General features: G+C 42.5%; 1 protein-coding gene across 1 annotated transcript in view; it reads left to right on the top strand.

Moving 5' to 3' along the window:
• Positions 1 to 12,309, top strand: part of LOC126473710 (fumarylacetoacetate hydrolase domain-containing protein 2) — a 144,726-nt gene extending 132,417 nt beyond the window's left edge. The window contains exon 5 of the mRNA XM_050100952.1: positions 12,013 to 12,309. Within this exon, the coding sequence (XP_049956909.1) occupies positions 12,013 to 12,087 (75 nt within the window). The 3' untranslated portion in view covers positions 12,088 to 12,309. The remainder of the gene's footprint in view (positions 1 to 12,012) is intronic.
• Positions 12,310 to 14,092: the final 1,783 nt, after the last annotated feature.

Here is a 14,092-nt window from a genome sequence, read left to right on the forward strand (position 1 = left end):
TGCCTAGGAATGACTGCTTGTCTTTTTGAGACAGCAATGGCCGCCGTGGTGGGTGGCCCTCGCCATGGCTGGGGGGCACCCTTGGGGTGAGCCCCTAATCAGAGTGGGTGGTACTGGGGTGGATGCTCTGCACATGAAGCATCCTAAGCTACATATTTCTGGCTGCTCTTTCACTTCTGAATTTTCAGACAGGAACAGTTCTCTCTACTCCTACTTTCACTTCCTTGGCATTCCCTTGCATGGCCACCCCTAGGAGGGGGGCCTGACCTACCAGCTTGGGGCGAAACCCTTTGCCCGTTACTTAATTTGTTCCAGGACAGATGAGGATTGACTCACTCAGTAAGATGTGATCCGGTTCTCTTCTGATTAAGACTGCATGTGCCTGACAGTCGGCTTTCCTTTATTCTTGCAAGTGTTTAGGAGACACCCCAGTGAAAATTATTCCTCAGCAGTCCTTAAATATGACCCGGGCATTATTTTCTGCAGGGACCACCTCCTTCAATCGGACAAGGTATTCAGGACTAATCTGGCACAGCATGACGTTCATTTTGCCCGCCGAGTCCAAGTAGGTCCTAAGGACAATCGTGTTGGTACCAGCACTTTCATCCTGGCTTTTAAGGGGGATACCCTTCCAGAAAAAAATCAAAGTTACGGTTACTGTTGCGCCGTGAAGCTCTATATCCCACATCCCATGCACTGTTTTCGGTGTCTCCATTTTGGTCACATTCCTTCGCAATGTGAGGATATGTGTCGTCCCCTCTCAGTTAGTGTCTGATCTTGCATTCGTGGATGTCACTCTGTCCTTAATGGTGATGGACACAACTCTGTGCAATGACCTATTCTGGCCCATTCAATGTCTGTTTGGCTTCTTCTACTACTCAATCAAACTGTAGTGGTTCGTGTCATCACAGTCTCGAGATGCAGTCTCTTCTTTCTTCCTACTCTGTAGCTTGTGTTGTATTGTAGGAACCTTGTTTGTGGATACTCATTCACTGACTCTTCGTGGTTTCCAAGCCTTCTGCCAGACTGGATCAGCCCTTTGCAATCTTCTGACGGTGTCTGTATGTTGGTCCGCACAGACATTGTGGGTTCCTCTTCATACTGTGCTGGAAGCAGTGGTCGTTTGGATCCATTTACACTCCGTCATAACAATATGCAGTCTTTATTTCCTTCCCAGATAGGCCTCCTACACTTCCTGCTCTTCTTGCCCTCTTTCGATAGCCCCCCCCCCCCCCCTTCCTTTCCTTCTCCTTGTGGATTTAATGTGCATAACTCCCTGTGAGATGGTACTACAACCACTGGCCAGGGCAGGATGGTTGGCACACAGCACTTTCTTGGCAACTGACCTTTCTAGCTGTAGCCCTGGAATGCTTTCCACTGTTCAATGGAGAGTTCATCCTATCTTTCCTCCAGCATTATGTGCCAGGTTGCCCTCCCAGGTGGGCCTTTACTAATGTGAATTGGGATGCCTTTTCCTCGGGTGCCACCCCAGTCGCTCCACCACACTATGACGTCGTGAGACGGAGTTTGACTGTCGCCATCGTTTCAGCAGCTGCTTCAGCGATTTCTCCCAGGCAGAAGACTGGCCCGTGGTGAACCCCCAAAGTTGCTGCAGTTATTAAAGACCTCTGATGTGCTCTCCAACACTACAAACAGCATCTCTCTCTCTCAACCACCTCTTGGCCTTTAAACAGGTTCTTGCCTTGGTCTGTTATCTTCTTAAATATCAGAAATGGATTTGTTCAGAATGATATGTCTCCCTTTTCACAGGTATGGACAAAGAGCAGACGCATTTTTGGCCACTGTCCTCCTTCAGGTGTCCCATGCATTTCCCTGAATGTTGTTATCCTCACCAGCCTGGACTACAAGTATATTGCTGAGCAGCCTGGCTGCATCACTGAGCATTTTGCATGGCATTTCACCCAGACCTCAGCATCGGTCCACTGTCTATCCACATTCCATCTTCTCAAACAAAGTCTGGAACAAGTCCCTTTAGCTGCCTGGAGCCTTACCACACCACATGTAATGAGTGGTAATTTGCCAGCAACCTTGCTCTCTGCCGCAACACAACACCTGGACTGGATTGGATGCACTACAAAATGCTTCAATGTTTATCAGTGACTAGCCAATGTCATGTCTTGCCCTTTTTAAGTGATCAAGGGGGAATTCCCTTCACAATGGTGAGAAAGTGTCATCATTCCAGTTTTGAAATCAGGTAAACCACCTCTTCAAATGGGCAGCCTAATTAGTTTATCCAATGCCCTCTGCAAATTACTTGAATGTCTGGTGAGTCTAAGGCTGTATTGGATCCTTGAATTGCGAGACCCTTTGGCTTCAACCCCAGGTAGTTTTCGCTGAGGGAGTTCTACTGCAGATAATTTAGCTCACCTGGAGTCTCACCTTTTGCCCTGTCAACACTGTCTCACATTCCTCTTTGATCTGCATGAAGCTTATGATACCACATGGTGCTACCACATCCTTGCCACGTTACATGTGACCGGTGGCTCTGTGGCCCACTCCTGATTTTTAATCAGAACTTGCTTTCATGTCACACTTCCAATGTATGGGTTTGTGCCTCCTGTAGCCCCCCACGTGCAGGAGAGTGGGGTTCCATGGGGTTCTGTTTTAAGCGTCTCTCTCTCTCTTCAAAAAAATGGCTATTAATAGAATTCACTTGTAGTCTAGGAGTAGCGTCTTCAATTATTAATTAAAATGTCCTCGATCCTGGGTTCCAAACCGGCCACTGCTTAAATTTTGGTTAAAAATCAGCATTGGTGACTGAAGACTTCTGGCATAAAGAAGTCACCCTTGTTCTGCCAACAGCCTTGGCAAAGAGGGCAGAGGAGCAGACAGAGATTCAGGGCACCCTATTGTCCTTGGGGCCAGAAACTGCCCCTAAAGGCAGAAGAGTCAGCAAAGATCAAAGGCATGAAGATGCAGAAGGCAATGTAAACTACTGCATTAAAGACACACAATGCATATCCACTGGACATGTGACCGGAAATTGAAAAAGTGTCATGATGATCTCTCCATTGGCAAAAGATTCTGGAATTGTCCCACATTCAGATCTCCAAGAGGGGACTACTAAGGGGGAGGTGACTATAAGAAAAAAGATTTAGTAACAAATGAAAGGATCCTTTCCAGGAGACACCGCGCCTTATCGAAAGTACCTTCAGTGCTGGGTGGGAGGGTTTGCGTGCTCCGATGAAGTCAAGAGCTGTGTCGGCAGTAGCTTAGCTACTAGTGGGGTCACCCAAGCTGGAGTGGTCTTGACAAAGGAGCCAGACAAAGTGCGTCCCACAACCTGGGGCAGGGAGGGCTCTATAGGCGTAGTGAAGCCTGCTCCCCTAAAGGAGTAAACCTTATACAAATCCTAGTCCTCAAAGTTGAGGATTGAGCAAGTGGCTAACAACCCATTCCTGTAAAAAAAGTTCTTGTTCAGAAACCTCAGAGTAAATAAGCAGGACAGATTTATGGACGATGACATGGCACTGTTAGAGGCAAACGAAAAAAAAAAAATTGTGTGTTTATTGGAACCGGGAATGTACAATCGCTGTACAGGGCGGGCCCCCTGAGGTCACTGCTAGATCAACTCGATAAAACCAAGGCAGGCATAATTGCCCTACAGAAAATACAATGGACTGGACATGGAGTGTGTGATATGGGAAGCTGTATAATTTTCTACCATGGTTCAGAGAGCCTCCCTGAATTTGGTACAGGGCTCATGGTAAGACAAAAATTTAAACACCTAGTGAGTGGTTTCACTGGAATAACATCTAGGATCTCACATATGAGATTGAAGACCCAATACTCGTACTACTCTCTGATCAATGTACATGCATGCACAGAAGTATCAGATGACCAGGATAGAGACACCTTCTTTGAGAACCTCAAGAGAACTTATGACAGATGCCCTGTGTATGACACTAAAATAATTATTGGAGACCTCAATGTACAGATTGGTAAAGAAGAACATTTCCTCCCAGCAATAGGAAAGCACAGCCTCCATGAATACACAAATGACAATGGCCACAGAGTCATTCAGTTTGCACTGTCACATAACGTGGCTGTAGGTAGCAGTGTGTCCCCACTCAAAACGGTTGATAAAGCAACATGGTGTACCTTCAACCAAATTTATCATCTAATTACTGATGGCAGGCATTCCTCAAACTTACTAGATGTACAAACTTACAGAGGAGTTAATGTAGATTCAGACCACTACCTTGCAATTGCAAAACTAAGAGCTCGAATATCCAATGCAAGAAAAGTCAAAGGAACACTTCAAAGTAAGTATATGGTATCAAAGTTAAAAAATGAAGACATCTCTAAAAAATACTCTGAGAAGGTTGCTGAGAATCTTGCATTATACACGCCTAGTGTAAGTGATAACTTGGATCAAGAATGGAATGCTTGCAGGGATGCAGTCATTAAGGCAGCAAAAGATGCACTAGGGAAAGAAGGAAAACAATCGAGGAATTCCCGGTTTGATGAAGAATGTAAGAGAATAAGAGATGAGAAAAATCTGGCATACAAGAAAATGCTTGAGAAATCATATACTCGTTTAGCAGTAAGAAATTATCACGATGAAAGAAGAGAAGAAACTGCATCGGAGAAAGAAAAGGGAATGGGAAAGAAAGATTGATGAACTGGAGACAGTTGGAAAAACAAATGATGCTAGAAAATTTTATCAGGAAATTAATGGTGAAAGAAGAGAATTTAAGCCACGCATCAACCTGTGTAAAAGTAAAAATGGGACACTACTAACTGATGACAAAGAGGTATTGGAGCATTAGGTAGAGTATTTCAGTGAACTGCTGGATGCTTCAGAGTCCCCTATTGAAGATATCCCAGTCGCTCCAGAAGATGATGCCATAGCACCTCCCCCTTCCCAAGGAGAAGTGAACAAAGCAATTGCCCGATTGAAGAACAATAAGGCACCAGGGACTGACAATGTAACATCTGAAGTATTTAAAACTGGAGAAATTGAGATAAATCGTAGGATCTACAATGTTGCGTGCCTCATCTGGGAAAAGGAAGAGTTACCAGAAGAATGGAATGTAGCGATAGTGTGTCTGGTGCATAAGAAAGGAGATCTATTTGAGTGCAGCAACTACAGAGGCATAACACTTTTAAATATTATATATTAAGTACTATCAAATATCCTGTTTAGTAGACTTTCACCTATAGCAGAAGATATTATTGGAAGCTATCAATGCGGGTTCAAACCAGGAAAGTCAACTGTAAACCAGATATTTACTCCCCAACAAATAGTAGAAAAGACCAATGAATTTAATGTTGGTGTGCACAATCTTTTCATTGACTTTAAATCTGCATATGACACAATAAACTGGGCCAAACTTTATGAGGCAATGCAGGAATTTCAAGTGCTTGGAAAATTGGTGCGTTTAATAGAGGTCACCCTAAAGTATCCCCAGTGTACCGTGCAAGTGCAGTCAAGGCTATCACCTCAATTTCCCACTCGAACTGGGCTAAAGCAAGGAGATGGGCTTTCCTGCCTACTTTTCAACCTGGTGCTCGAAAAAGTGGTATGCAAATTGGGTATTCAGACAAGAGGAACTATCTACTGTAAGTCTGTACAATTGCTGAGATATGCAGATGACTTGTATTTAATGAGCAGACCACTTAGAGATCTACAAAGTGCATTTTCAGCTCTAAAACCGAGTGCAGAGAAGATGGGCCAGAGAATTAATGAAGGAAGATGAAGTATATGTATAATGGCACTAACCAACCCTTACAGCCCACAATAACCCTTGATGGAATGACATTTAAGCAAGTGGAATGTTTCACCTATGTGGGCTCAAAGTTAGAAGCAAATGGCACCACCTTTACTGAAATTATGGCTCACATAAGTGTTTCTAACCGATGCTACTTTAGAATATTGTGACATTTTAAATCCAAGATTATATCACAAGGGACTAAGTGCCGGCTTTACAAAATGATGATATGCCCAGTACTTACTTATTCCTCAGAAACATGGACAATTATGAAGCAGGGTGAAAACAAACTGAGATCACATGAAAGAAGTATATTGAGGAGGATTTTTGGACCTGTGTATGAAAATGGGACCTGGAGAAGGCAAAGAATGATTTTTATAAGGAGGACGATGTGGTCAAGTTCATAAAGCTGTGTAGGCTGAGATGGGCTGGACATGTGATGCGACTCGATGAGACAGATGCTGCAAGGACAGCCTGCTGCAGTGAACCTGAAGGAAGAAGAGCAAGAGGACGACCTAGGTTGAGATGGAGCAACGAGTTTGGAGATAACGCTGCCAGAGTCGGTTGCCATAACTCGAGGTCGACACCACAAGTCGAGATAAGAATGGCAGAAAATTATTGAGAAGGCCAAGTCCCATCCCGGGATGTGTAGTGCCAATTGTAAGAAGAACAAGAACAAATGAAAGGACAGCATTCTACAAGTCAGGGCATGGAATGTCAGAAGCTTGAATGTGGTAGGGAAACTAGAAAATCTGAAAAGGGAATGCAAAAGCTCAATCTAGATATAGTAGGAGTCAGTGAAGTGAAATGGTTAGAAGAAAAGGATTTCTGATCTGATGAGTATAGGGTAATATCAACGGCATCAGAAAATGGTATAATGGGAGTAGGATTCATCATGAATAGGAAGATAGGACAGTGTGTGTGTTAGTGTGAACAGTTAAGTGATAGGGTTGTTCTTATCAGAATCGACAGGAAATCAACACCAACAATGACAGTTAAGGTACACATGCCGCCATCGCACGCTGAAGATGGGGGTGGAGGGTTATATGAGGATATTGAAAGAAAGGGTAATACAATATGTAAAGGGAAATGAAAATCTAATAGTCATGAGGGACTGGAATGCAGTTGCAGGGGAAGGAGTAGAAGAAAAGGTTATGGGAGAATATGGGCTTGGGACAAGGAATGAGAGAGGAGGAAGACTGAGTTCTGTAATAAATTTCAGCTAGCAATAGTGAATACTCTATTCGAGAACCACAAGAGGAGGTGGTATACTAGGAAATGGCCGGGTGATACACAAAGATTTAAATTACATTACACCATGGTCAGGCAGATATTCCGAAATCAGATGCTGGATTGTAACGTGTGCCCAGGAGCAGATGTAGACTCAGATCACAATTTAACAGTGATGAAGAGTAAGCTGAAGTTCAGCAGATTAGTCAGGAGGAATCAACACGCAAAGAAGTGGGATACCGAAGTTCTCTAAGGCTGTAGATACAGCAAGAAAAAATAGTCCAGTTGAAGAGGAATGGACACTTCTAAAAAGGGGTATCACAGAAGTTGGGAAGAGAAACATGAGCACAAAATTGGTAACAGCAAAGAAACCATGGGTAATGGTAGATATACTTCAGTTGATCGATCGAAGATGTAAGTACAAAAATGTTCAGGGAAATTCAGGAATACTGAATTACAAGTCGTTGAGGAATACAATAAAATAGAAAGTGTAGGGAAGCCAAGATGAAATGGCTGCAGGGAAAATGTGAAGAAATCGAAAAAGAAATGATTGTCGAAAGGACACTCAGCGTACAGGAAAATCAAAACAACTTTCGGTGACATTAAAATAAAGGGTCGTAACATTAAGAGTGCAACAGGAATTCCACTATTAAATGCAGAGAAGAGAGCGGATAGGTGGAAAGAGTACATTGAAGACCTCTATGATGACTAAGCTTTGTCTGACGTGATAGAAGAAGAAACAGGAGTCACTTCAGAAGAGATAGGGGATCCAGTATTAAAATTAGGGGATCCAGTATTAAAATTGGAATTTAAGAGAGTTTTGGAGGACGTAAGATCATCATTAGGGGAAGTGGCAACAAAACAACTATTCATGTTGGTGTGTAGAATGTATGTGTCTGGTGACGTACCATCTGACTTTTGGAAAAATATCACCCACACAATTCCGAAGACTGCAAGAGCTGACAAGTGCGAGAATTCTCGCACAATCAGCTTAATAGCACATGCATCAAAGTTGCTCGCAAGAATAACATACAGACGAATCGAAAAGAAAATGGAGGATGTGTTAGATTATGATCAGTTTGGCTTCAGGAAAGGTGAAAACATCAGAAAGGCAATTCTGACGTTACGGTTGATAACAGAAGCAAGACTAAAGAAAAATCAAGACACTTTCATAGAATCTGTCGACCTGGAAAATGCATCCAACAATGTAAGATGGTGCAAAATGTTCAAAATTCTGAGAAAAATAGGAGTAAGCTACAAGGAGGGGTGGGTATTATACAATATGTACAAGAGTGCTATAAGAGGGGACGACAAGAACAAAGTGCTTGGAATAAAAAGTGAGAGACACAGGGATGTAGTCTTTTGCCCCTACTGTTCAATGTGTACATCGAAGAAGCAATGATGGAAATAAAAAACAAGTTCAGGAATGGAATTAAAATTCAAGGTAAAGGATACCAACGATACAATTCACTGAGCTGTCCAGAGTGAAAGTGAAAAACAATTACGTGATCTGCTGAATGGAGTGATCAGTCTGATGATTACAGAATGTGGCTTGGGAGTAATGAGAAGTAGCAAAAATGAGAACAGCGAGATGGTCATGAAGTTAAGGAAGTCTACAACCTAGGCAGCAAAATGGCCTATGACAGACGGAGCAAGGAGGACATAAAAAGCAGACCAGCACTGGCAAAAAGGCCATTCCTAGCCACAAAGAGTCTACTAGTATCAAACATAGGCCTTAATTTGAGGAAGAAATTTCTGAAAATGTACATTTGGAGCATAGCATTGTATGAAACATGCACTGTGGAAATACCGGAACAGAAGAGAAGCATTTGAGATGTGGTGCTACAGAAGAATGTTGAAAATTAGGTGGACTGATAAGGTAAGGAATGAGGTGGTTCTGCTCAGAATCAGAGAGGAAAGGAGTATGTGGGAAACACTGACAAGGACAAAGGACAGTATGATACGACATCTATTAAGACATCAGGGAATGGTTTCCATTATACTAAAGGGAGCTATAGAGGGCAAAAAAAGTAGAGGAAGAAAGAGATTGGAATACATACAGCAAATAATTGAGTGTTACTCTGAAATTAAAAGTCTGGCACAGGAGAGGAATTTGTGGCAAGCCGCCTCAAACCAGTCAGAAGACCGATGACAAAAAAAAAAAAACAATGGTCTGGTGGCGGCTGCAGCGCCTATGGTGTCCTTCTTTGTATGCTGATGATTTTCGCATGCGCCCCCCCCCCCCCCTCCCCTGCGCCAGGCCCCCTGTGATCAGCATTGCTGAACTCAGAATGTAGGGAGCAATATACTAGCCCAATCTTGGGCTCGCACTCATGGCTTCCATTTTTTGGCTGTGAAGAGCTGCATTATACATCTCAGTCATTGCCTTACAGTTTATATCGACTGGGATCCGTACCTTGATGGCCAGTCCTTCATTGTGGACTCTAACTGGTTATTGATACCTGGTTGACCTGGCGTCCCCATCTTTGGTTATACATTCACTGCTCCCTGGAGTGCCTGAACTACTATCCCCTCTTTCCAGATATAGAGTTCCTCTTCCCACAACAGTGGCCCAGGCCTGGTGTTATGGTCATTGTCCACATTTAGTCCGTTTTCTGAATGACAGCTTTCACCTCCAGAACCTCTTCTATGTGCCCGGTCACGTACACCTCCATGGTGCAATCCCCATACACAGCTCTGTCTTCATCTATTACAAGATTCAAAAGGCTGCTCATCCTGAGGCTCTCCTCTACCAGTTCTTCTTCATTCTTGGTGCGTTTTGGGATTCAGAAGTGATCTATATTGATGGCTCAAAGGTTGCCAGTCACGTTGGCTTTGCTTACGTTTGTGCAGGATGTAATGAACTCGACTCATTGCTGGATGATTGCAGTGTTTTTGCCATGGAATTGGTAGCAATCTCAAGTGCTCTTGAGCATATCCACTCCTTCACCACTGAGTCCTTCCTCATTTGCAGCAACTCTCTGAGCAGTTTACAAGCTCTTGACCAGTATACCCACACCATTCTTCAGCCCTGATTATACAGGATACCCTTCTTGCTCTCGAACAATGTGGATGCTTGATGGTTTTCGTCTAGACCCAGGGTCACGGGATCCTGGGGAATAAACTCGCTGACAGGCTGGCTACTGGCAAACTGCCTCTTGAGATTATTATTCCATCCAGTACTAAGGATTTGGAATGGCATACTCTGACTTTGCTGAACAAACTATGGCCGATAAAAGGAGACCACAAATTTGTGGAGGTCCTCCAAGCGGGACTCTCACAAGCACTCTCTCATCCTGTGCTTGCTCTACATCAGCCGTGCTTGGCCAACTCATGGTTATCTCCTCTGTCATGAGACTCCACCCCACTGTCATTGTGGTGCCCATTTAGCGGTCCACATTTTGCTGGATTGTTCTAACCTAGTTGCCATGGGGTGGACTCATAATCCTTCAGATTTGCTACCCCTGGTGTTAGCCAATGACGCCTCAGTGGCTGACCTGGTTTTACAGTTTATTTGTGAAGGAGTTTTTTACCACTCTCTCTAAAGGAAGGTGCCTCAGACTTGTCGGCCCGTTGAGCAGTTGGCAGGCTGCTCTATTGCTGTCTCTGCCTCAAATAGGTAGTGGCTGTCTTGGCTTGGTGGTCCTCCCAAGCCCTCATCTACCCGCTCTTTTGATCTTCTTCCCATTCTTGCATATTGTGTTTGACTTGGCGTTCTTCCTCTGTTTTGCTGTGCATCTCTCGCCCTGTTTGTGCTGCTAATCTTTTCTTATACTGTTGGGTGCGGTGCCCCTTCTAAGTGGTGGAGGTTATGTCCCTCATCCCACTTTCTGCCTTTCTGCCTCTGCCTGCTCCCGGGTAGGAGGGAATGATGATCTCGTAGTCTGGTCCCTTTAATCACTAAACCGACCAACTGACCGTCTTAAATTTAGTTAGTACTATACAAACAGTGATAAACTACAGATAAGCTTATCTATACACAGCTGGCCGATATGCAACTTGTGCATTGGGCTGTGGGTTGCAATGAATGAGTAACACAGTGATGGCATCATAATCATAATACTATATATTTTGAACAACTCCTGTAAAGAACCATGTCAGTATTGCAATGTATGGTAACAATTTCTTTGAATTCCCCTTCTGTTTAATAAGTGTTTGGTGTCCTACTGCCATCTGTGTTCAAGTATTCAATTGTGTCTTGGAAGACATGCACTTGTAGGCAGGATACTCCGTGCAGTGCACTACAGTACAATACAATACAACACAATGAAACAGAAATAACAATTAATTATGATGAAGGGTCCCTCACCAGACAGACCTGCTGAATCTTGTGAAAGTTTGTTGGAAGAGTTGGCCTTAGCCTGGACATGTGTATGGTTTTAGTGCTGACTGCAGTATTTTTTCATGACTGTTACCGGTGTCTGCCTGTTCGGGTAAGCATAGCTCATGATGTATGCTTTGCTCTTCCTCCTCGCAAGATGTCCCAACACATGATGCATCAGCATCACTGCTGAGCAGTGACTATAGAGGACATAGACAGTAGTAGTATGCATATTTACTACTTTGAACCGTATCACACAGCACGTATAAACCAATAAAAGCCTTTTCATAATTTTGATAAAGATCAAACGTCAAAGAGTAAATATTTTCCCTAATTTGCATAATATTCTTAAAATCAAAATGTTTCTTGTACTACACACTTTGTAACATAGCTTATGTTCCCCCTCAGGGTTCAAGCTATCTCCATCCCACATATCTTCAAGATTGATTCAGCAGGTTAGTCATAAAAAAATAACACATATACTATTATATTTATAATATTAGTATGGATAAAACTTTACATTACAATATCTATCTTTTCTATGGTTCAATTTTGATGAAATAAAGCCTAAACGGTGCCCCAAGCTATGCCCGCACTACTTGTGAAAATCCCACGAAAGAGATTAGCATGTTCAAATAGACAAAAATACAGCACTACAGTTTTATTTATTATTAGTATAGATAAACAGATTTCAAATAATTACTTCGATTTGTTTTCTTTCTCCAGGTTGGTGATGTTCTAGAAAGCGAAATTGATGGCATCGGGAAAATGAAGAATACTATAGTTGAATCAAAATCTTAAAACTGTTTCAGACAGGCCATGGTATTTCATGCATCTTGTCATTATTTAAAGCAGGCAGCAGTAGAGATGACAAATCTTCACCATTTCATTATGCCTTTACTAAATAATTTGTACTTAAATAATACTGTTCCCTTTTGTATTATTTTATTCAGAGGTTTGTTGTGGCTGTGCATTGCTTTTGGAGATGGTATTAAAACAAATAAAGCATCCTTTTTTGTGCAACCATTGTAAATTTTTTTGTTTATTTACACAATCTTGCTTTAGTGTAAGTAATATCAAACTAAATCATACACACTTAAGCTGATTTTAAGTCAATTTGTGTGAAACATCATACATTGTTGTAAATCTCTGCAACTTTATAAATTTCATACTTTGTACTCATCCAGTCTTTTTATTTAAAAAGTTAACTTCCTCACACTGTAGACAGCTTTGCACGTATACACAGAATCTCACAAGATCTCTAGTGTCTCTGGGTAGTTTCTAAGACAATCTACTGTTAATCTGAAACTGTAAGAATTTACAACAATTTACACCTGTGAGGTTAATTAATATGCTGTATCATGCAGCTGGAACATATTTAGAAGTGCCAATCACAGCAGCCGGTACTCTTTTGAGGTCACAAGAATAGACTCCCTGTCAAAACAGCCAAAATATGCTGAAATAAAATCGAGCTTTGAATTCCCCCTCCACTGTTTTTTCAAAATTCCCAAAATTTTGAGTTTGTGTAATAAATAAATTTCAAATTACATACATTTACAAAAATTAACACTGCTGTCCTGTTTTTCAGTTTCTTTTAAACCTGGAAACTCAATTTATAATTCCATTTGCTTTAAAATAAGATGAAAACTGCATTTCAATTGCTTTTGCTTCTCTGTAATTTATTTCTCATATTATGACTGCTCACTATCATTCTCATTATATAGCCATCACTGAACACAGACACGTTGGTGCCATGGCAATAGTCCACAAAATGTGAAGTTATTGTCAGTATCATCTACCACTGAAGTCACTTCCATGCAGCTATAGTAGCATGCACAGGTATAGAAATTAAGCAGATATATCAGTCTGCTGCACGTGCTGTTCTTTACATTGTGCTCTATCGCAGTCCAGTCTGGTATCCCTTAAGGTGTATCATTTACACACCACACACGTGCACTACAGGCTGACATCTTTCCAGGCTGCTGGCAACATCACTGCGGGACAGGCGTAATGAACAGCATGGCCACAATGCGTTTTTTGCCAACTGCATTTCCTGCAGCACCAGATCTGCTGCTAAAGGGGTGCGAACTACTACAATTGGTGCTGCCATCATGGGCAAAGAGTCTTCTTCCACAGATCATGCCTGCTGATCCTTACAGAAATATTCTTCCATGGTAGCTACACAGGCTACCGCCTGGCCGAATTGAGGCAGCTTGCATCAGGAGTTGCTCCATCCAAGTGCTACCCGCTATCACCAGACCCTCAGTCACATCGGAATCTTCAGTCCATGTCTCATCAGGTTATTCCACACTGGGCCAGATGTCGGCCGAACTGGTGCCCGACTGCACGCAACTCACCACAGCTCCCAGATTCTGCCATGCTATACCTGAAGGGCTATAACTTTCACCTCAACAGGACATCTCTTCCCGACCATCCTAGAGCTCTACCATTCTCCAAGGATAAGGTCGCACCTAGTGCTACATCAGAGACTGTCAGCGAATTGGTACTAAGTAGTGATTCAACTCTGAATGACTGTTTTGTTTTATTCCGTTATTGAGAGTAAATAAAGCTCATTTTTTTCTTACTACTAGAGGCATGTTAATTGCTTTAAACTTATCAGTTATGGGTGGGGAGACTCAGGTGATTAAGAATGTTCGTGGGGACAAAGAATCACAGAAACTGAAAATTACCTTGAGAAGTCAATCAGCGATCAGGCTTGTGAAGGTAAGACCTTAAATTACCTGGTTACATGATCAAAGTTGAGAAGTATTGCACAATACGCCTTAGATACGTAACTGTTGAACAA

Source organism: Schistocerca serialis, chromosome 4 (assembly GCF_023864345.2).
Source record: "Schistocerca serialis cubense isolate TAMUIC-IGC-003099 chromosome 4, iqSchSeri2.2, whole genome shotgun sequence".
NCBI classification, from domain to species: Eukaryota; Metazoa; Arthropoda; class Insecta; order Orthoptera; family Acrididae; genus Schistocerca; species Schistocerca serialis.